A 24,896-nucleotide genomic window follows, 5' to 3' on the forward strand; every position below is an offset into this window, starting at 1 on the left:
AGCTGATCTCAGAGCTGGCTCACAACATCGGATGACTCAGCTGATAACCTTCTGTGTAGCCAATATAGGGCACTATGTCAAAGCTGCTTTAGCCTGCCCACAGCTGCTCCACAGGTGTAAGCCACTTTGCAACCCACTTTCACCTGGATGCACACCCTTATTGCCTTGTTTACTACAATTTAGAAATTCATAATTTAAAAAATAAGACTTAAAGCCATTTATTAGGACCATAAACTCAACAGTAAGTGGTTTACTGTGGCCATAAATCAATTAGGAAGTACAGTCCCACGGCCACACTACAGTACTGTTTGGTCTGTTTGTGCTGTTGGCAAATTGATATAATTAGGACATTTTACTTTACTGTAAAATTCTCATTTTAGTCTGTTTGGTGGTTGAAAGTCAATTTCATGTCAACATACTATATTATATATCATAATATTCAAGTTTTGTGGAGGTAAATTACTTGCTATTGTTGTGAAATTAAAATGATACAATGTTTTTATAAGGTCCTAAAAATGGATTATTTTAGCTCACTGCTGGGCAACATGACACTGTCATAATTAATGTGATCCTGATAACCTTTAGGGGTCTAAGATGCATCTGTGTGGCATGTTTAGTTACTGAACTCTCAACCATGTGGGAGGAGTGTGTGGACAATCAATAAGATGTGACTTCTTTTAGCAGCCAGAAAAGACACCCTCTGCTGGCTTTCTCTCTAATAACCAGCGAAGAGAAAGCAGGTTTAAATCAATGCTCCTGCATTGGCTTTACATTTCAGACCCAGAGGTTATGGCCATCCTTAATATACAGTTTTTGTGGTAAACATCATATCTGCTTAACATCAGCATGTTTGTGACATTGCAAAAATTCTTCATTCACCTTCAATTTACCTACATTTTAAATCTTATTTTGAGCATACAGTTGCAAAAAAACCCCACTGACCTTGTGAAAGCTGCCATGGAAGATTTTTTTGATCGCTGCCCCTTCAAAGGTAGCTGTCTGAAAGTCTCCTTTGTAGTCATGGTTAAAGAACGTCAGTGTCTTTCCAGAGTCTGAGGGGGGAAAGAGGTGGTAAGGTTGGGGGGTTTCCCATTCAACTGACTTGGGCACACTACCAACTACTACAAATGTGCATTCCCTAAAAAAATAAATTATAATCCCTAAAATTATAATTAAAAGAAAAGCCAAAAACCAACCAAATAAAAAACTGTATCAATAGGAATAGTTTTTTCCAATACCATATATGCTATTGGTTTATCAACAATGACTCTAGAAATAAGCAAATACACTTCTTTCACTCAAAACTAACTCAAACCCAAACTAAAATGCAATTTTGTCGCTTTCTTTTGGTATCAGATTCAACTGGGAAAGCAGAGAAACCTAAAGGATTTTTCTTTTTTACTTCCTCTAGCTACTCCCGGGGATCACACATGGGATCTCATACCCTGATATGGAAATGGCAGCAGTTCAACCCCTAAATCGTCTCCAAGTCAGTGATGTCCAAAACACTTCTGAAAGTTCACCCCAGGGGTGAGCTTACTGCGTGTGCACTGTTTCTGTGATATCGCTTATCACTGTCTAACACAAACACTTCCCATCTGTTTAAACTCAAACTGTCTTTATATCATATTCAAGCACTGGCTCATCAACAGCTATAGGTTTAAGCCCGTGACCTTTTCTTATATGTATAGCCAGTACCATTCAGAAAGAGTTAAATAAGATAGGTATTCAACAAAATAATAGTGCCAATTTATAATGCCTGTAAAACCAAAATATATGCCAATTGTCAGGTTTTAAATATCAGACACAATGAAAAATCATCTGGTCCTTACCAGGACCTCAGATGAACACAAATATGACACATTACTCTGTCATTATTTATTTAACAAAAACTAAGCCAAACTGCAGAAGCAGTGTGTGAAAAATTAAGTACTTGATTCAATAGCCTGTAGAACCATCTTTAGCAGCAATAACTTCAATTAATTTTTGCGCACTTTGGTGAGATGAGACGAAACTAGTGCCCTTTGGCCACAGAGATGCTGCTTATGGTTGGAGAAAGAGGAGAAAGGCGTACAACCCAAAGAACAACGTCCCCACAGCAAAACATGTTGGTGGGAATATTATGCTGTCGGGATGCATCAGTGTGTCTTGAACTGGGAATCTCGTCAAGGTGGAAGGAATCATTAAGAAAGAAAGATATTTGTTTTTGGTCTTGCTTTCTCGTGCATGGATTAGTCCTTCTCGCTGTGCAGACCTTATGCACTTGGAAATCCCCTCTGGAGTTAGTGTTTTATCAATGTGTGTCTGTCTGTGTGTGTGTGTGTGTCTGTCTGTGTGTGAGTGTGTGTGTGTGTGTGTGTGTGTGTGTGACACCCACGAACAGACAATACATCACTTCTAGTGAAGAACTATTTCCAGAAGACCAAAGTGAATATTATTGTGAATATGATTGACTGATCTACAGAAGTCCTGACTTGAATCCCATTGTACATCCTGTATAATGACAATAAAGGCATTCTATTCATTCTATTCTAAAATATGTGACCGAGGTCCACGCCAGAAGACCATCAAATCTGGAGGAGCTTGAGAGATTTGCCAAAGAAGAACTGGCTGGGATTACTCAGAAGATGTGTGAGACTTGTTGGAAACAACTGCAAATGACTGCAGGCTGTTATCCAGCAAAAAGGATATACAACTGACTATTAGCTTTTTTTTATTTTTTATTTTTTTAACCCTGGTAGTGTAATATAAGCATTCAAAACTAGGATATTTGGAAAAGCTGTGTTAAAAATTATTTGCTCCATTTAACAGCACTTAAATAAAAAGATTTTATACGGGGCCAAAAAAATCTGTCCTCATTCACATTTTCCAGTCTTTTGATGCCTCTGACTCTAAGCATTTGTAACACAGAGCTAGCATCAAACTGAAAATGAGCATGTACAGTAACAGTCAAAAGTTGTGAGCATGTCCAAACTTTTGACTGGTACTGTATAGCATATAAATAATGTATATAAGTAAAAATTATCAACATTTGTTGTCTTTCTATTTACAATTAGCTATGGATATAAATAATCACTGCATTCCATTTTTTTCTTTTCTTTTCTTTTCTTTTCTTTTCTTTTCTTTTCTTTTCTTTTCTCACACAGCATCCCAGCTTTTTAAAGCTCCACAAACCATAGTGGATTAAAACTGTAGTTAATGTAGCATCCCAGCTGGAATCATTAATATCTTGCAGCCTCACTTCCAACTTTGGCTTCATTCTGCACTGTCTCTGTTTATTTGGAGGTGCTGGGAAAGCTGTGGCAAACATCTGCTATTTGAGTCTATACTTGTCAAACTGTGATGTGCAATCATCCAGCTGAGACAAAAAAGACAAAGACACAAGAATGTAAGTGATTCAAACTCACTGTCAAGAATGAGTCCAACCAACGGTTCGTTGTCCTTGTTGAGGATTTCCCACAATGCAAAAGGTTCCTGTGGGGTCTCAGGAAGTAGGCGGAGCATCATAGAAATAGTGTAGTCAGATGGTAAACCCTCAGGGTGAAGATACCTGGCACACACATGAAAGAACAGGCAAACACACACACATGCATAGCGAGCTTAGCTGTGCCCTAAAGGCTTGTATCCATTAGGTGTCTTTAAAAATGTGCTGCTGTCTGTTTTTAGCTGTTGTGAATACTTTTAGAGTATTTTCAGCTGCCTCAGACTCACTATAAGCAGCAGCCTCTTTTTAATCACAGAGCCTAGTCTGTTTTTAGGTAACTGCCTCCAAGCACTTCAGGTTTAAATCTTCCCAGCTTCAGTTTTTCAGAGTGGCTGTCAATGTCACTTTTCACAAAATGAACAATCAAAGAAGAGGAAGCTAAAACTGAAGTTGGTTGACAGCATCAAGTTGAAATAAGCTCCTAAAACAACATCACAAAAGATGTTATTGGATTGAAACTGGAGCCACCGAATGCTCCTGTTGAGTTTTACTAAACATGTATGTTGTTTATATCCCTGTAGCATAGTGCTAGATAAATGTTAAATCTTCTAGCCTACACTAACAGTCTCTAAGAATGCTCTCAAATCATTTCTTTCCAGCATCTCCTGTGCATAACCAGTGGTCACTGTCTAAATCTGCACACGCAAACTGAACTCATAATGAAAACTGAATCTATGGTTGAATAATCCAGCTTTAATTCAAGGGCTGTAACAAAAGTATTGCATTAACTGTTCAGGAATTACAGCCATTTTCTTAGGCTCTAAAGTAATTAATCGGACAATTCACTGACAAGCAATTTAATGGCCAGGTGAGAACTGCTCCCTCATTATTCTATGACAAATAGCAGACAAAAGATCTGAAGTCGATTCAAAGTGTTTAACATGCCTTCTGTAGCTTTTCACGGGAACTCTCAATATGAGTTCAAAAGACCAAGTGAAGGCCACCATCATTAACCTGAAAAACCAAAATAAACCTGCCAGAGAAATAACAAACACTGTAGGAGTGGCCAAAAAAGAAGAAATGTACTGGCCTGTACTAGCATGTTTTAGCAACCCCAAAAGGCCTAAAATATCACAGAAGAAGTGCATGATGACAGAATTATTTCCATGGTTAAGAAATCAACTTCACAACATCTAAAAAAGTCAAGCAGGCGTATCATTGTCAAAGTATACGATCAAGACACTTCATGAATGTAAATACAGAGGGTTTACAACAAGGTGCAAACTACTAGTTACGTTCAAGAACAAAAAGACCAGATTAGGCTTCGCCAAATAAATAAATAAAATAAACTAACAGAGCCTGCACAGCTCTGAAAACAAATGTCTGGACAAATTAAACCAAGATCAACTTGAACTAGAATGATGAAAAGAAAAAAATATGGAGAAGGAGAGAAGCAGCTCATGATCTGAAGCATACCGCATTATCTGTCAGACATGGTGGGAGTTATATTATGGGACGGGCATGTATGGCTGCCAGCAGAGGTGGGAAGTAACGAAGTACAAATACTTCGTTACTGTACTTAAGTAGATTTTTTAGGTATCTGTACTTTACTTGAGTATTTATTTTTCTGAGTACTTTTTACTTTTACTCCCTACATTTTACACAAGTATCTGTACTTTCTACTTCTTACATTTTCAAACAGACTCGTTACTTTTTAACACGTCAGGGAGAAGTTTGCGTTTCCGGTCAGTGCGCCGTCAGTCATCAAGCGATCTGAGCCTAAACGGAGGAATATTAACATATAAGAGACAATCGTACTGGCGTATCCTCCATCACCGGGGCTTATCGGGTACAAAGGGATTAAATACACAAACCCATGTAATTAATGTCTCATTTATAGCGCTATAATCAGGGGTCACAGCGGGCCGGACCGAATCCGTAAGTTACGCTCGCAGGACATAAACAGCTTAGCTAGCGCTACTGAAGAGGAGCGAGCATGAAGGGAGTAACGTGTGGCAGGTAAATGCAACGTTTTTAAATGCTCAACAAATATCAGCAAACACACAAAGTGTGTGCAGTTTGTCACACAGTGTGTCTACTAGCTAAAAGAAGAGCTGCTGCATTTCAGGGAGAGCAAAGAGAGAGAAGTTCACTCAGAGATGGAGAAAGAGCACAGGAGAGGAAGAAGGGAGGCTAGAATTAAAGGTAAGGACTGGAAAATAAACTGAAGTATACTGACTTTGTGTAATTCAAAGATTGTATGAAAATACTGCAGTTTAGTACGTAATAAACAGGTTATCTTGTTGTACTGTATTTACAGTAAAGCTCTGTGTTGGACTGGAGCACAGTGTTTGTGTTCATGGTCAGAGTTACAGGTTACATCAGTGCAGCAGAGATGAGTTTGAATCAAAGCTGCTGATGCTGAGATTCATTCACTGAATCCAACATTTCTACAGCCTGTATGCTGTCAGTGTAGGGGATGGAGATCAGCTCAGATAGCTGTGAAATACTGGGTTACATCTTTGTGAGTTCAGTCCATCCACACAGAGCAGTAAACCTCAGAGCAGCAGCAGCAGCAGGTCAGCTGATCACAGCCTGCACACCAACATCATTTACTGCAGCTCACAATAGAAAGTTGTGATTCTTCTCCCCATGCAGAGCCACTACAGCTGATCTTAGGGTTCCTCCACCTTCTGAATCCCACTGTAACCCCTGAGTATCCTCATGTTTGTGTTTAGGTGGAGACACAGTCACCCTCTACTATGGAGGACACAGAGAACAGAGCTGTGTTTAAATTCCCTTTCACAGTTTGTTATTCAAGCTGAGTACATTCATTAGAATTAAAATTTAGATTGGAATAACGTTTGTGTTCTCATGTATTATTTTATATTTTTACAATAATATATAATAAGGTTCAGTTAGCTTTACACAAAAATAGCAGGTAGAAACATCCTCCAAAAAGCTACTTTTACTTTCTTACTTTGAGTAAATTTCATAGCCTGTACTTTTTTACTTTGACTTAAGTAAAGAAGTTGAACCAGTACTTTGACTTTTACCAAAGTATTTTTTAACACAAGTACTTGTACTTCTACTTAAGTACAGAATGTCAGTACTTTTGCCACCTCTGGCTGCCAGTAGAACCAGGCTACTAGTGTTTATTGATGATGTGACTTCTGGTAGAAGTAGCGGGATACATTTTGAAGTGTCCAGGTCTATACTGTCTGCCCAGATTGAGCCAAATGGTGTAAAACTGATCAGACAGCACCTCACAGTGCAAATGGATAATAATCCAAAGGAAACAGCAGAAATAGCCCAAGAGTTTCTCAAGGCAAAGAAATATATCAGTCATCTGATCTCACCCCAACAGAGCAGCTTTTCAGTTACTGAAGACAAAACAAAAAAGAGAGACCCACAAATAATGGTCAACTGAAGGTGGCTGCATTAAAGTCCTAGCAGAGTATCTCAAGGGAGGAAACAGCATTTGGTGATGTTCATGAGTTCTAGACTTCAGGCAGTCATTGATTGCAAAAGATTTTCATGTAAGTATAAGAAACCCTATCTTTAAAATTATTTAGTAAGTTCATCCAAATATTTTTGAACCTCTGAAAAAAGGGGGAATGTACATAAAAATGGATGAAATTCCTAAACAGTTAATCCAAAATTATTGATAAACCCCTTGAATTAAAGCTCAAAGTCTACAATGCAATCACATCTTGACTGTTTGAAATAAAATCCACTGAGATGGCACACAGAGGTAAAATTACCAAAAAAATATGTCACTATCCAAACATCATGGACCAGACTATGTAGATTAATAAATAATTTAGTCACTAAAATAATTTAAACTGTTAATTCAGAGTGTTGTTGTTATTCGTGTCCCACTGATCAATGACAGGTACCGCTGCTCATGTTAATGGAGGGGAAGGAGAGATGCTTAAAAAGCAAACATAGGTTTATAAACAAAAAAGTAAATGCAGAAAAAAACAGTGCTGTATCAAAAAATAATGACAGAGGCTCTGTAAACTACTTACCTACCTACTGTCTACGGTCGTGACACTAGAGTGGCCTGTGGGCCAAAGCCGGCCTTTAGTAACCTTTTATATGGCCAGAATGTGTGAAAAGGAAAGTTTACTGTACAAAAGTGTGAAACTGATGTCTTCCAAAGGAGGAAGTAGTGCAGTGCAGATGTTTTTGATTCCTTCATCATTGTGTCTGTGTATCTTGATCAGTCATATGGCCAAATCTTCTTTGCTTGTATTCGTTTGCTCTAAGATCTGATTTCATTCTTAATGACACTTGAATTAAACTATGCCCAGCTGCCAAGTCCAGATGTGCCAGTTGTTCATCATGCATTTGTGCTGTCAGACAAGTTATCAGTCTTAAAGAAGTAATCTGAATTATATGTGTGCATATTATGAAAATATGCACACACATCAGCATTGTCCATAATGTTAGTATAATAGTAATAGGAAGCCCCAAACCACACCTTCCTAATGTGGAAATCAACCAGCAGGACCCTCCACCATTGTGATCAATAATATCAAGATCATCACTGTCTAACAGGAAAATTTGGTATACAGCATGTGTGTTAAAGTGCTATTTCAAGCTATCACATCAAATGGTATTCAGTGAACTTCTTTCTTTATCATTGAATGCATTCAAAATGTATTAACACTGAAAATCTGGTGTTAATGACTTTTCTAAATGGTTTGAGCTGAATATTGTTCAGCATATCAGGAGTGAGAATTTAGTGAAATTATTATTACTGTGCATGCTGTGAAAATGAAAAAGTGCCAGCAAAATGACAAATGTGACCTTAACCTTGAGCACAGTTTGTGTGAAAGCTCGTTATTAGATGATCACTGTGTGCAAGTTTCAACGAAATCTGATGAATACTCAAGGAGGACTAATGATTCTTGAGAAGTCAACGGATGGATCGACAACTGACACCTCACCATGGCATGAGCTCATTAATCCTTTGGCCATATGAGCTAAAAAATATATATATAAATCTTGTACTGTGCAAACTCAGGTTTTTAGATTCCTGGCCCTTACTCACTTGGTGGGCTGAGACACCAGGGCATCACGGTGTAACCTGTAGCAGGGGAAGCTGTTGAATGAACCCGGCTCCAGAGAAACTCCAGGAATGGTGCTGTACTCCTTCTCTACCAGGCCGAACTTCTCCATCATACGGAAACCTGCAGCATCACCACCACTTCAGTGTAATAATCAATAATCATTACCAGCACCACTATTTGGACCATCAAGGAGTAATTGCTATCATTATTATTTACTTCCTATCCAGGGATTTTAGTACAGTGGATGGACCTCTGTGACTGTTATGCTGTAAGTTATTTCTGTCATTTGAACCTCTTACCTGCCAGCGTGTTACCACTCATCAAAACAGACGGACAAGCTGAAAGAAAAAACTGAGTCTGTTAGTTCATCTTTAATAGTCACATTCACAACATTAACACAAATTCATCTTTCATCCCTATTTTTTTTTATCTCCAGATACATCTCTTCTTTTCTCCCACCTGGCTTTTTTTTTCTGTCTCTTTCCCTCTGACTGTCTGCATCCCCATCTGACTTTAACTCATTTTCCTCCTGGCCTGTCTCTCTCTCTCTCTGTTTTAAACATGAGGTGATGTTACTCACTGGCAGTGGCAGCCTCACAGACAAAGGTAATGAGCTGCTCTTCTATTTTCTTCACAGCATCCAAATCATCCACAAAAAAGACGTGTCTGTCACTGGGTTTGCTGGCAATATTCACCAGCTCGCCATAGTCTGCGTCCGCAAAGCCAATTGCGAAGATGATGTAGCCTGGGAATGAAATTAAATAAGACGACTCATTACAAGCTGGAACGAATTAAGTACTTTAATCTAACACGCTGTTAGTTTTCTACAGTGGCTGAATCGTTTGCAACAGCAGGGTGAGAGATGCAGGACGTAAAACGGAGAGATCGAATGAGGATTTCTCTGATGTTTCCTGTATTTTAACAACACACATATCCTTACCGACTGTGATCAACTCATACTTTAGGACCAGTCAGTGATTGCTCGTTGCATTTCAGGTTTAATGACTAAAATACCCACCCTCCACCTGCATCTCCTTGGACACTTTGTTGACATCATCTTGTGAACGTCCATCAGTCAGAACAACCAGGACTTTTGGAACTCCTCTTCTGGCTCCCGCTTCTGAGGTGAAAATAGACTCCTTCACATGTTTGATGGCTCTACCTAATAAAAGACAAACCAGAAATGTACCAAAAAAAATCATACATCACACATAAGTTTTAATTTTGTTACATTACACAACTGAAGCATGGTTCGGGCAAAGCAGTGAAGTCACACTTGCATTGGCCGGTTGGCACCAGAAGCCTCCAGTAAACTTCACACTATGAACTTTGTCAAAATGTTCAAAGTTTGAACATTTCATGTGTTGCCTTTTGTATATTTTACAATTGGATACAGGTTTTTAAATCATTTTCAAATCATTTCATTTTTCTAACATATATTTCATGTCACACCTCAACTTCTTTGGACATCAATTTGTCCCAAATCATTTCTTCCTCTCTGCTCCTTTAGTGTTTACAGGCGTTGCTCACCACCTTTAACACCTCTCTTTAGATTTGAAGCTTCATATTTTCACTGGTTCAACATTTTGAAGCAGTCAGTCAGTTCATCATCCTTCATAAGCAAGGCTCGATGCTGTTAAAGATTTTGGCAAATGAAACCTATTGGAACCATGGAAGTCATCTCTAATAATCTCAGATTCTCTTCCCTACATCCATTACAGAGGTGAAAGCATGTGACCCTTGATACAATTTTAATGGACTTGCTAATTTATTATTCCATTGACATTAATAAAATACATTACTGACTCCATAATTATCAGACAAGTGACCTAAAGCCCCTGAAATTAGATTTAGGCTGAGTGATTAGCATTAAAAAAGGGGGACAGAAAACAGAACTTGTGACTTGTGTATTTCAATGACACCCAATGACAGAAAGGTAGACAATGTCACAATCTGGTTTACAGCAGTCTATTAAAAAAAATTAAAAGTCACTTGCTAATGGATGTAATCAGTCAATAAAATCCGTCTAGACAGTTTTAAAAGGTTTGAAGACCCACCCATAACAAAGCCACTGAGGGGATTTCTGTGCACACCTGTCAATGAGTTTCATGATGATTTATGTGCATCTTTGCGCTTTAAGCATCTCAGAAAGGTATGCAAAATAAAATTCAGAACAGCAGAAATACTTAGCAGCACCTACAGCATATTTTTGTCAATACATTTTCCTTCTGCTGTTGTCAGGTAAAAGCATCAAAAAATGAACTCTGAGCAGATGACAGATGGTCATCATTTTACAAAGTACGAGGTACAGCATCTCAAAATAAAAGGAGAAACTTTTACAATATTTTTTTTACATTTATTACTAATTACAGCATATAGAGCACTCATAATAGGTTTAAATCAGTCACAATGGTAGATAGTTTCTATTTAAGTCCAATATTTGCATTTTGTCCGTCATACTTTGTTGGAAATTAATAGTTGAGCTATATCACTCATTGAGCTGACCTTTTCATAACAAAAAAAGAATACCATCACCATTTTTCCTCGAGTCCCTCTGTCCTTTTACACTTCCAGCTCTCACTTCTCTTGTATTTCTGAGAGTTATTAAGAGAGATGCCAACAGGAAACCTTGCACTGAAACCATGCAGTAAACGGCCTGTTCATTAACTAATACTTCTATACACAAGACTGCGTGGTGTGAATTCATCTATGTGTGCATTGTATCTTCCAGTTATTAACCACACCCAAACTCTACACCACATCTTCACTTTTCCTCGTTGTTTTTTTCTGTTAGTGAGCTGTCACTGATGAAAAATGATAGAGTGCTTGGTCTGTAAAGTGTTTTGATGTCAGATATCTGCCAGTGCTACATCTGTTTCCAAACTGTCTTCTCTTTGTGATGGGTGAGACTGGAATTACAGCAGCTAGCCAGGCATGAAGTGACACACTGGACAGGGGAAGAAAGAAGGACAATGAAACAGAGGAGGGGTAAGTGGATCACGGAGGATAGGAAAGAAGACAGAAGAGTGGATCCAGATGGGGAGAGGAAAGCTATTTAAAAAAAAAAATAAGATAGTTATAAAAAAAAAAATTATTACAAAACCAAATCATGTCAGGACAGCTTGAGTTCAGAAGCCATCATCAATCAATGATTCATTACTTTGTGTGTGTTTGTGTAATCCATGTCAATTTAGATTTGTTCTTGAGTCTGGCAGTTTACCAGCTTTGTCGCTGTCACTCAAGAAGAGAAACAATATGCGAAAACAAACGATGCTTGAATGTTTTAACATCCAGAGCTTCAAAAATTAAAATAGGACACATTCCCTCCCTGTTCTTTTGTGGCTGCAGGAAAAGATTGTAATGTTTCCTCTGGAGTGTTATAAATAGACAGAGCTATTAAATCCTCTAATCTTTAAAAAGTTACAGTAAGCTCCTGAGAGTACTTAAAAATTTAATCTGGATCATCAAAAGCATTATTGAAAATATACAAAGGCTTTAGAATGAGTTTTATTGGTTTCACTGGTTTGACTAATGTACTGGCAGAATAGGTTTTATAGTCACTGAAACTCATTCATACACTAATTCTGAATTCATAAAGTTCTCATAAACCTTGGAAACTGAGTGAGGGTCCCACAATGCTGCACTAATACAGAAGCAGGGTGGTTTCTTAAATAAAGTCACACCCTTACTAATATAATGTGTGAATATACAATCACTGGCTACTATATTAGGTATGCCTGATCAACTACTATTTAATGCAAAGATCTAATCAACCAATCCCATAGAAGAAACTCAATGCATTTAGGCATGTAGACATGTTGAAGACAACTTGCTAAAGTTAAAATCGAGCATCAGAACGGGGAAGAAAGGTGCTTTAAGCGACTTTGAACGTGGCATGATTGTTGGTGCCAGATGGGCTGCTCTGAGTATTTCAGAACCTGCCGATCTGCTGGGATTTTCCCACACAGCCATCTATATAGTTTCTAGAACATGACAGTGAGTTCATTATATTCAAATGGCCTTCACAGTCACCAGATCTCAATCCAATAGCGCACCTTTGGGATGTGGTGGAATGGGAGATTGGCAGGAGATGTACAGCTGGCAAATCTGCAGCAACTGTGTGATGCTACCATGTCAATATGAACCAAAAGCTCTCACAAGTGTTTCTAGCACCTTGATAAATCTATGCCATCATGAATTATGGCAGTTCTGAAGGTACAAAGAGGTCCAACCTGGTACTTGCAATATGTACCTAATAAAGTGGACAATGAGTATACTGCTGAATAGCTGAGATCAAAAGAAAACACTACTGCTAGTCAGTCTCAACAAATGCACACAAATGCAACTGGAAATCAAGACACAATTACATTTGCTCACAAGCAGATACTGAAACAGTTCTAAGTGTGTATGCTGTACTGCCAGTCAGTGTCAGGGATTAGCACAATTACTCATATACAGCATAAAATAAATCTTGACACACACACACACACACACACACACACACACACACACACCACACACACACACACACACACACACACACACACACACACACACACACAGTGTATAAAGGGATAAGAACTTTTGCAGCTATATCTACGTTATATCAATCATTCACTAAGCCAGCCAGGGGCTCAACAACACATTAATGAAATGCATAGTGACAATCCAAATCCCAGAATACCAGCCTCTGCATGCTCCTCTCTCACACTTGTATCAGAGGGCACTGATGGTGGAATAGAAACTGACTATACAGTCTAAAAGGATGCAGCATCATTTACATATTGTTTATGAAATGGATATAGGGAAAAGGCTTAACACTAGGAGTTTGATCAGAACGTGAATAAGTAGCTGTCGGATCTCCTTAAGCACAAACCATTGCAGACCTTCAAACAGGAAACTCAATCCACGTTGGTACAGGAGCGGCAATGCATACTGCAGCCAACTGTGTGAAGTTATGAAGTAGAACCGTTTCTAAGAATGAATAAAGATGTCAGACTGAACTTATAGCTGAAAAGGATTACATCTTTGGAAATCATACAGTAAACAAGTATACGTTTGAGCTCCTTTCTTTGACCTGAGGGTCACAGGATGGAGATATAAAATGAACAAACCATTTAATGAAAATAAAAAGGCATTAACTCTGCAGGGGCTCTTGTTGGCTAGCTATTATAACCACACAGATAGCTAGAGGCTAAAGGTTTAAAAGGAATAAAACTACGAGGGCTTTGGGGGGTTTAGACACAATGAGGGGCTCTAATGGGGCCTTTGAGGAAAAGTTGAGGTTTGGAAGAAACTGAAAAGGGAATACTTGGGGTTTGGAGAGCAAAAAATACATGGTTTGTATTGCAAGCCTCAGTTTGAAAGCCAGGGAAACTGCTGACCTGTCCCTCAATGAACCAGACGAGTACTACAAGAAAGAAGGATTGGGTTATGAGCTTTGGGCAATTTAGAGTCCTATTCATCGCGTGATAGTCCCGGTCCAAAATTCATTCAGTGGCATATCAACCCTCAGAAAGACAGTCAGGATCCTAAAAGGCTATCATCACTGACAAGAAGAATAAGGATTTCTGCTGCAGACTGTAAGGCCCCCACAGAGTCCTGATCTCAACACACTGCAACAATTCTGGGATTATACATGAAGTCAAAGAAGGCTCTGAGAAAGTGTAATCTGAGAAAGCATAAGGCTTTTTTTGTCTGAATAGTATTAACAGTGTGGTTATTCTGTACTGTGTAGAAGTGAGGACCCAAATGCAAGACATGGGGGGGGGGGGGGGGGGGGGGTGGGGTGGGGGGGGGTAGCGGTCCAATAAATACAAGGCAAGCAGTTTACTTAGGCTCATAGACAAAGGTGGGTACCTACAACTAAACTAAGAGTAGCACTATGTGTTTCCAAGGACATTGGGAAAGGCAAATAGGAAATGGACTAGAGTGAAATATCTTTCCCCCTACTTAAAAAATTAACAGCTAAGGACATTTCTTTTAAAACATGTGGACCGCTCAATACTTCTATGCCACTGTGTAGCTGTCATGGTTATGTTTACTTGGGTGAACTGTCTGGTTGACAGAGGGCGCTGTGGGCACAAGGAGACTGATGGATATTAGCCAATTTAGCGACTCATTTGCAACTTTCAGACCGTGTTTTCATTAAATTTGATATTTTATCATTAATAATATGGGGCAAAATTGATTTATGTATATAGTCTTGGCAAATATTAGTCATAAAGTTATTTCGTAAAGTTCATTTGTAGTTCTAAACATATTTAGGTGTTTTTTTTTCACTTTTTGTCTCTCCAAAGAGTTATTCTTCTCTCCTACAGCCTCGATTACAACCAAATGTCCAAATGTACAAATTAGGTGACGATGTCTGTGACTTTTAGTACAGCCATAGCTGTATTGTAATTTTGTGGAACAAGAGCCGAATAGCTGTTATTGTAATTTTGTGGAACAAAGAGCCAATAGCTGTATTGTATTTTGTGGAACAAAGAGCCAATAGCTGTGTAATTTTGTGGAACAAAGAGCCAATAGCTGTATTGTAATTTTGTGGAACAAAGAGCCAATAGCTGTATTGTAATTTTGTGGAACAAAGAGGCCAATAGTTGTATTGTAATTTTGTGGCAGCCAATAGCTACTTTCCTTACTGAGGATATTTTTTTTTCCCTAATTAAAAGTGTTACTTTAATTTCTTTTTGAACAGTGTCTATTACAGTGGCCGGGAGGTACAAACAACATTACAACATCTGAAACACTTTTACAAGTTCCAAAACAAATTTACATTTCAGAAACAAATTTACATTTTACACAACAAATTAACAATATAGAAACACTTTTACAAGTTCAGAACAAATTAACTTTCAGAAAACAAATCTGACTGAGTTGGCAACAGTGATCCAATGTCAGTGTGAAGAAATAACTTTATGTGAAGCTATGCCAATTAACACATGCTGAACTGTCCTATCCTGTTCTGTTTTCACATAAGGTACCTGGTAATCAATCAAATGAGAGGAGGAGAGACCCAACATGTAAAGCCTTAGAGCCGCTAACGCCGCTAATGCTAACACTCACAGTGCCAACGCTAATCACACTAATTAGAGTGAAACAAGTGAGGAAATGCATGATGAAGACATTGGTCTGAACAAGACAAGACGACAATGATGAATGTTGTAAATGAGTCAGTGTGAACTTATATAAAGGGAAATGCTGTAAATCATTATCCGTGTATTGATTTTTTTTTGGGGGGGGGGGGGGGGGGGGGCACAGAAAGGGATTCTTAGCATGTGTGTTCTGTGGTGTTTTGGAAATAAAAGGTTGTATTTAAGACTGTTCGAGACTGTTACAAGGAACAATTGTGTTAAACAGAAGAGATGATGAAGGTGAAGAAGAGGACTTTCATCAGAATAATTTTGTATTTGTGATTTGATTGTTTTTCCTATTAATTTGTGTTATGTTTGGAATTAACTATGCATAAACAGGAGCAAAATGCTCTAGATCCGATGTCAGTGTGAAGCTATGCTGCTTAACACAGATGCTGAACTGTTGTATCCTGTTCTGTTATTCACAGAAAATAAGAGAGAAAAATTAAGTATGCTACCAGGAATCGACCACTGTGTCATTCTTAAAGGTTGTAACATAAGCACTGAGAGAACCCCAAATACTTGGAGCTACCAGAAATACAACTAGGAAATACAGTATGACATGAAACAGAACAAAAGAAAGACAGGGCTGTTTCTACAGAAAACACACTGAGGAGAGTGGAAACAGCTGGGTAACAAGAAACAGATGACAACAATGAGATAGAGAAGGACATGGAACTTAAATCAAGGCACAGTAGACAAATAACTATCAAAGTAAAATATGAAATGAACAACATCATAACTGAACTGCAGGGACACAAATGAACTTAACAGAGGATAAACCACAGTGGGATGAGACAGAGAGAAACGATGCCAACTACAATACTAGACACAACCTTACACCAGAAAACAAAACAATTCAAATTAAAACAAAACACAAAGAAAATGCAACATTAAAACTTTCACCCCACTAAAACTATTACTGAAGGAAAACACAGAGGGGAATAGATAAACACTGAGACCAGAAAAAGTAGCAAAATAAGCACATAAGGAATCCAGTCAGAAAATACCAAAAGATAACCAATGCTACAAAATTCAAAGAACAGACCAGACATTATACAAAGGACACTGAAAAGAAATAAAACACAAGGAACCAAATGTAAATACACAAACTAAATTTCAAAGAGTAAGAGGAACAAACTTAAATATGAATCAAAACTAGAACCATGACCCTACAAAACAGAAAAAACAGGAATCCAAAACTCCACAAAACTCAAAACCCTGAGTCCAAGACCCAGGAACCATGATACACTGAACTGAAAATAGGTGTTATTCATACACTAATCTGAATTCTTAAAGGAAGAGGGAAGATATGAAACCATAAAAAGCCTCATTAAAACAAACTGGGACCGTACTCTTCGCTTTCCTTACATTAAAAGCACAAATATAATTATTATCAATACTATGCATATTCTGTTGTTCTTTTTCTATATAAAATATGTGATAAGGGCACCAGGGTGGCTCATAGGTGACCATGTATGCCACATGCCTGTGCTGCGGGTGGTCCGGGTTGTGTCTGACCTGTGGCCCTTTCCTGCATGTCTTCACCTATATCTATCTCCCCACTTTCCTGTCTCTCTTCACTGTGCACTACCTAACAAAAGGCCAAAAAAAAAATGTAATAAAAATCTAAAATCTAAACTAAAAATTGGATCTAAAAGATACGCTGTATTGGTGTCTGTGACGGAAGTGAAAGCAGCCTGAATAACCCACAATGTGGCGGAGCTATTGAAGAATATTATTTCTGTGCTGGCTGTAGTGCAAGTGTAAGTTTGTGTGAGACAACAAGATAGGGAGTGAGAAAGAATTGTGAGTCTGTGAGCATTAGCGTAACCTTGTGAGAGCCAACTGCATCCTACTTTTCTTTGTGTGGTGAAGATTAAATTTAATAGTTTATTTTTGCTCTGCAGTAGACCACATGCACTCATATACACATTACCCTGTCAGCTAAAACACTGACTGTTTTTACCTGTTAAACTGTAATTGGGAAGCATTGGAAAGCTGGACCCTAAGAGAACAACAGAAGAGAAACTTTAGGAAGGAGAACCTAATGGAAGAAGGATGAAGGATGGGGAGGAGTTGAAAAGAGAGATGAAAAATAGGGGCCAAAAAAAAAGAAAAGAAAAAGGAATGCTGAGAAGAATAAAGGCAAACACTTAAAAGGAAGAAGAGAAAAGGAAAAAGATCAGACACAAGAAAGGGAGGAAAGAGTAGAGGAAAAGAAAAGAAGGGATGATAGTGGAATCGGCTCTGGATCAGATAGGTGTAGCTCAAGGACACAATTACTGTGTGCAGACACTGAGCCCTGACGCAAACTTTAGCAGAGTGAAAGCGCTCTGAATGACCAGCATTACCTGCACAGTCACATAACACATCAAGTTAATGACTTTCACCTTGTGTAGACTAACGCAGCAGGACATTTCAACATGAGTTTTACAATAGATTCATCATCCATAGTGCTTGTTATGCATCCTGACAATGAAGGAGGAGTGTTACAATATACAAACACTGACTGAATACTGATTGTATGTTAATTACACACATTCAATAGGATTGAATGCTATTGGAAGCTATTTCTGCTATTTCTACATTTCTGTATTATAGTTATGTATTATAGTGACAGTCTTTCTTTGAACTAAGATCTTACGTCAATGCAAAACATGATATCATGAAATCAGATTTTCATGTAGATATTTCAAATTTTCTAGCTTACTTTCTTCAAGTATTGCTATTGAATTAGTTTTTTAGGCATGTTTTTAAAGTGTACTTGTGACCTTAGAAAGAGCTCTTTTTCAGCCACATTGTTCACAAATACACTATATTGGCAAAAATATTCACTCCAAAATGTTTCTTTCACTGGAACTAAGGGGCTGAACCCAACTCCTGAAAAACAACACCACACCATAATCCTCCCACCACCAAATTTTACACTTTGCACAGTGCAATCAGACACGAACCCTTTTTCCTGGCAAAAGCCAAACCCAGACTTGTCCATCAGATTGCCAGAGAGAAAAGTGTGATTGTCACTCCAGAGAACATGTCTCTACTGCTCTTGAGTCAGGGGTGGTGTACTTTACACCGCTGCATCTAACGCTTTGCATTGCACTGGTGATGTAAGGCTCAGCCACGGAAACCCATTCCATGAAGCTCTCTGCACACTGTTCTTGAGCTAATCTGAAGGCCACATGAAGTTTTGGAGGTCTGTAGTGACTGCAGAAAGTTTGCTGTTATTCCCAATCGCTTTCACTTGATATAATACCCCTAACAGTTGACTGTGGAATATTTAGCAACAAGGAAATATCACGACTGGACTTGTTGCACAGTGGCATCCTATCAGGGTACCACGCTGGAATTAATTGAGCTCCTGAGAGCGACCCATTCTTTCACAAATGTTTGTAGAAGCAGTCTGCATGCCTAGGTGCTTTGTTTTATACACCTGTGACCATGGAAGTGACTGGTACACCTGAATTCAGTGATTTGGATGGGTGAGTGAATACTTTATACTATAGTTATACAACATAGTGTAGTGCTCTGAATATTAAGTGTATCAAACGATCTTCCCCTAGAAATAGAGTTTGGCTGTTTTTAAATTACAGATGTACTCATTTGAACAAGTGATCATAAGACCCAGTTCAGTTACTGTACTTTTAAAGCTTGTGGTGCCATTGCTTTGTCAACTGCTGCTTCCAATGTGAAATTTTAAGCCAATATGGTGACCCATTCTTCAAGTTCTCTGAAAAATGAAAGTTTTAATATCTACCATAGACTTAAAATAGGTTACCATTCCTGGACTCTGCTGCACTCATTCATTAGGATGGAACAATATTGAAATTTACTGGAAACCCACACACAGACCAGTACCTACTCTTTGACTCCCACCATCCACTGGAATACAACCTTGGGGCTATCAGACTCAGACAAAACTGGCATCATCCCATGATAAAATACCCAAACACATACACAAGCTAAACAACGTGTGCAGTGAGGATAGCTTGGAGAAATCAAACAACCACTCCACAAGTGGCACAGCACAGGGCCACCACCTCAATGGGACAAGACTAAGACTGCACATCTGCCTGCACATCTGCATTTAAAGCAGAAGGACAGTCTTTCAAGGAATGAATGTTCACATTTTAGATGAGAAAACAGATGCTTTGAGAGAAGAGGTAAAGGAGGCCATCTACATACATTGTGAACAGCTATTGCTGAAACAGAGGTATTGTTTACAAACACCAGTTATCAGCCGCTGGTAATGACCCACGCCATGTTTTACACCTTGGCTCATGGGATGGTTCAAGAACACCTCCTAAATACCTGGAACTCTATCATTTTTTTTAGACCTAAAGAAGCCTCTTGGACAAGAAACATTTTCACAACCAAAAAAAGGAGTACTATGACCTGGATGACTGAGAACCTACATGGATATACCAATACTGTGTATAACAATGGATGCAGCAATGAATGGATGCTGGTTTGTGGGCTTGCATTTCGGCCATCACTATATTGATTTTTGTTGATGTCTCAAGCAAGGGGTGGATGTGGTTTGGAAAAATCAGGATATCTGAGTCCATAATTTACAAACTGAACATCATATGAATTGAATTCTTGAGTCTTAAACTCACCAGGAGCATACCTGTATTTTCTGAGGTCATACTGTACATCAAGTGAGCAGTAGGGTTATTTTCTTATAGCCTATTTAATATCTGATCTCTATACTGTCTGATACTATCTTTGAAACCAGAAGAATCCCCCCCCCAGCCACCCAGCGAAAGGTTAAAGATCAGTTGCTGGACCTGAAAGCTATGTTCATTTTTTATTCATAGTCTGTGATATCTGCATCTTGCAATCATAAATGGGAAAACTGCAACTGGTTGGAACACCTACTAATGGATGTTATGATGGAATGTCCGTTAAGTGGAGACTCGCATTAACTATCAGTACTGTAATCCTTCCATTGTGCTGTTCTAACCTGTCTTAGTGTTTCCTCCTTTATATCTGATTCTCTGAATAGCCTCCAGCAGTGCTTCCTTGTTGCTATGAGAACTCAGCTGGAATTCGGTCCGAGCATCATCGCTGAACTGAGCAACGGCCACCTGGAGAGAAACAGAGACACGTGTCAAATAAAATTATGCAAATTTAAACTGCCATTTGCCTGAGCCAGTTTGTTTTAAACTTGCTGTAAAAGGAGAATTTAGGAAATAATAAAATTCTGTCATCATCTATTCCCAGTCATGTCAGTCACAATACTGCTGCAGTGGGTTTTCAGGGTAGTTTCAGTCTCCCCCCCAAAACAAAAAAGCTAAATTACACATACAAGAAACAGTTTTATCTGGCATTATTCTAGTGTTATGAAGCCAAAATGATTGCAATCTTGGTCAAACAACCTAATATCCACGTCATTATCACTAACACTTTCTGCATTTATTCTGGACAGGAACAACAGATGCTGCTTTAGTTCACTGAAGGTAATAGTGTAATCATACAAATTGGGGTGTGCTGAAAGGCCCCACAAAGCACATGTAGTAAAGATGGGTTCAACTGTACATGATGCACAAGAGGCCAGAATGACACAATTCACTCTTTTAAGGTTTATGGTTTTTAATAGATGGGGGCACCCTTTTTTCACCTGGACATTGCTGGTAAATTTAATATTTTTCCACACTAAGAAACACTTATGAAGTGAAAAGCAAATATTGCAATCTTTCTACAAGTACAGGAGAAATTTAGACTATATATATATATACGTCCATACTCCTAAATTGGCACTACAGTTGGCACTACAATCAGTCTAATAGTGATACTCTAAGAGAGTGGGACAACTGTCATTACCTCCAGACTGCTATGGTGCTGTTTGTTGGCTTCGGTCCAGCCTACATTAACCAGCCAACTCCCTCTTTATTGTGCAGCCAACTTTCTCACATTACAGCCAGATTTCTGCTGCTGGTAGCCTACTGCCAGGGGGTTATGGGGCACAGCGAGGCTAGCGAACTCCTTACAGCAGACATTACACAAATGAAACAAAAGGGTTTAGCAAGCACCTCTGCAGTGTGACAAATGAACCAGCTGAGGTTTGCTGACATAGTGGGGCCAGGCAGGGGAAAAAAAAAAAAGCACAAATAAATTAGTTCACAGTGACAACAGGGAGCAACAGCCCCAAGTTAGAGCTTAGCATTACTATCGATGGACCTGATAAATGAGACACAGTCTGAGGAGGCAGAGATGGTAATATCTCCCTGTGGTAACGTAAGTCAAATTTTTGTTCATGGTAGAATCAAGTTGATAGCATATTAGTCAGCATGTGAACCACTCGCTGTTTATGCCAGCTTCAATGCATCTACAGTTAACTTATTAAAAACCACCATTCCTGCAGGAAAAGTAATGTTTCTGGCACAGTAGCAGCAAATGAGTGGAGTTAATTGAATACTGCTCAGCAACAAGAAGTCATTCCAGAAAGTAAAGATTGACTCACGGGGAGTTTAAAGTTTCTTCTCACTTTCCTAAACTTTTCAACAGATACAGACCTTTGGTCATGCTGATTTCTCCAGGGACTATCAAAGAAAATTGGGGGAAAAAAAAAAAAATCTGTTCCAGAGCTTCCTTCTAATATCAGTGAGTGCCAACATCTACACATTTCTTCCCCAAACAATAAATGATCCAAAGGATGAGGACTAAGTCAAATGATCAGAGATTCATTATATGAGTAAATCTCTGTTATGTTCAAATTCAGTTAAAACAAAGAAAAGAAAGTAACCAGCAGGTTACAGAAACCAAGTGGCTCTTTGATAATTCACTCTGTCCTCTCATTATCAGCATCCTGGCTCCATTATTTTACTCTCGACTGAATGTTAGTCTAGTTTTAGCAGATCCTAAAGCAGAAATTAAAATACTTTTTCTGTCTCCCTTTTTTGATGAGTGGCTACTGGTGAAATCAGCTGCCATTCACAAGGGCTGGAGGACAGAGGATGAGGTAATTGCTGGAGCGGCAGGGGTTTGTAATCTTTCTTTTTGCAGGGATTAACACCCTCATACACATAATACTCTCTTCTGTGAATGAGTTCCCTACCCTTAGATTATATGGTTTTGAGTGTGGCTGCATTTGGCTAGAGCCCCGCCATCTGCTTTACATTATATTTCCCATGACCGTGTGTTTTTCAGAGGGAAAAAGCTTAAACAAGAAAAGAAATTGCACAGAGATTGAAAAGAAATTAAAAGCCTTAGGTACCTTTGCATTTCTGTTGGTTAGACTGTATGAACTGGCAAAACAGTCATTTTCACTAGATAGACACAACAACCACTAACAGTCCTAAATGCGAATCCAAGCCCTGCGCAGAGTCTCACTTTACCGTTAGTCAGAGTGAGGTGGTCCAGACGGCATGACTTTTTAATCCAAAAATCTTCTTTCCTCATGTAATGACAGGTTTGAGAGAAAATAGGTACATGAGGTAAGCTCACAAAGAATGCTGTTACTGACCTGGGTGCCATCTGGTCCAATCAGATCCAGTGATCCCATGGTGCTGTAGAGAAAATGTGTGATCTTCATGAAGTTGTCATCTCCAATGGACCAGGAGCCATCGACCAGGAACGCCAGGTCAGCCTTGGCCTCCTTACATACTTCACACAGATAAGCAAGGTGCATAGATTTAGTTAGCACATTGCTTTGTCTCTGCATTTAAAAAAAAAGTCATTTCATACAGAATGAATGTCAGCAGAGGAGAAAGCATAAGCGGAATATTAACTGGCTGCCTAATACATTCAAACTCTGAGTAAATATGCAAAGTATGAAGCTCTGCAAATATACATCTGCTGGAAGAGGGTAAATATGCAAAGACCGGGGTCTTCAGAGCAATCTGCCAACTGTGGAGTTCATAAGATTAAAGGTATGGTGCACACACATTTATAATGGCCTCTATCCTATCTGTGCGTTTTCTTCTTTGCGAGCTGCTCTTTCATATTTGTGGTCCTGCAGTGACTTTTCTCTCTTTTATTCATCTCAGGTTTCTCAATGACTCCCAGAGCCTATCATTGCTGCTGTAAAGTTGTTTTGTGGTTTTAACAAGTCTTCATCCTCCAAGTCTTTGCTAATTTCTAACCTTGTTTATGACCATGTCAGCCTCCATAAAATCCTGTGAAAATAAAAAATGGTTGCCATTCAAAATGCAACAAAGTAGAGGAGAAAGCTATGATATTTGCTGAGGATCCTTTCTGTGTTATAACCTGTCTTGAAACTTTGATAATTTTCTGTCATTTTTCTTTCTGTCTCTTCATGCTGCATAACTTTGGTTCTTTCTCTTCTTCTCTTTTGCTCCTACTTAGAGAAAAAAACACCCACCTTGTGTTCTGCTTCCCCCATCTTTGCTGTTCTGTCCCTGAATAAAGGTTGCCTGTCATTACAGATGGAGGCACTGGTCTGACAAAGGTCAGAAACTTAGACAGAAACGCTTCCAGGCGGGGCTCAGCAGGTGTGTCTTTCACTTTTGTGGACCTCGTGTTGCAGTGCGACCTTTTACCTGAGCTCATCAGACAGGAACAGAGGAAGATGAGGACTGTCTGGGCACTAGGTGGAAGGGTGGACTGTGAACTTAAACCCCTTTGTTCTTTGATGTTTCGCTTTGAAAAACACTTGAAAAACATTTGCTTGGCCTGCCTCATGAGTCATTTACTACACAGTCCAGAGAAAAGTTGTAAAATGCTAATAAGAACAGAACGCAATGATCTGCACTCATCAAAACCCTATATTAGAAAACATCAAAGATTGAAACTGATTAATTGTATAGATTAATCAGTTTTTTTTTTTGGGGGGGGGGGGGGGGGGGGGCAAGAGCCCATTGCTAAACTGGCCCAGCTGTACAGATTTGTCATTCAATAAAAAAGGCCCCAAAATCCTATATCAAGCATGACTTTATAAGCATTTTGCTTAAAAAGAGAAGAATTAGGCTCCTTGGTTCCCAGACAGTTGGTGACATTAAATTCATTGTTGTCTTTTCAAAACTTGTTCAATAGCCTTAGTTTGATATGTTATTTTTGTGCCGCATGCAAATTATATACAGTTCATCTGTTTATTTGGTAGGTTGTAGTTTGAAGCGAGTTTATCAAGTACAGTTAAGGGTAAACATTAACCATTAAATCACTACAATCAAAGTTGAATTTATTAAATTTTACTTAGTAATGATCAAATGAAGAAAAATTTCAGAGGTGTAATAACTTGCCTGTCAGCTGTGAGTCAGTGTATGTAAAGCGAGTTGGTAGCTGGACTGGGTTCTC

At 38.8% G+C, this 24,896-nt stretch overlaps 1 protein-coding gene across 1 annotated transcript in view; it reads right to left on the minus strand.

Annotated features, from left to right (window-relative positions):
* The window catches only part of col14a1a (collagen, type XIV, alpha 1a), a 158,609-nt gene that overhangs the window by 53,382 nt on the left and 80,331 nt on the right, over positions 1 to 24,896 (minus strand). The window contains exons 25-32 of the mRNA XM_030750883.1: positions 23,107 to 23,246; positions 20,605 to 20,728; positions 9,521 to 9,664; positions 9,083 to 9,247; positions 8,802 to 8,840; positions 8,484 to 8,622; positions 3,408 to 3,550; positions 943 to 1,052 (exon numbers count right to left, since the gene is read on the minus strand). Of these exons, the coding sequence (XP_030606743.1) occupies positions 943 to 1,052; positions 3,408 to 3,550; positions 8,484 to 8,622; positions 8,802 to 8,840; positions 9,083 to 9,247; positions 9,521 to 9,664; positions 20,605 to 20,728; positions 23,107 to 23,246 (1,004 nt within the window). The remainder of the gene's footprint in view (positions 1 to 942; positions 1,053 to 3,407; positions 3,551 to 8,483; positions 8,623 to 8,801; positions 8,841 to 9,082; positions 9,248 to 9,520; positions 9,665 to 20,604; positions 20,729 to 23,106; positions 23,247 to 24,896) is intronic.

Source organism: Archocentrus centrarchus, chromosome 16, assembly GCF_007364275.1.
Source record: "Archocentrus centrarchus isolate MPI-CPG fArcCen1 chromosome 16, fArcCen1, whole genome shotgun sequence".
NCBI lineage: Eukaryota > Metazoa > Chordata > Actinopteri > Cichliformes > Cichlidae > Archocentrus > Archocentrus centrarchus.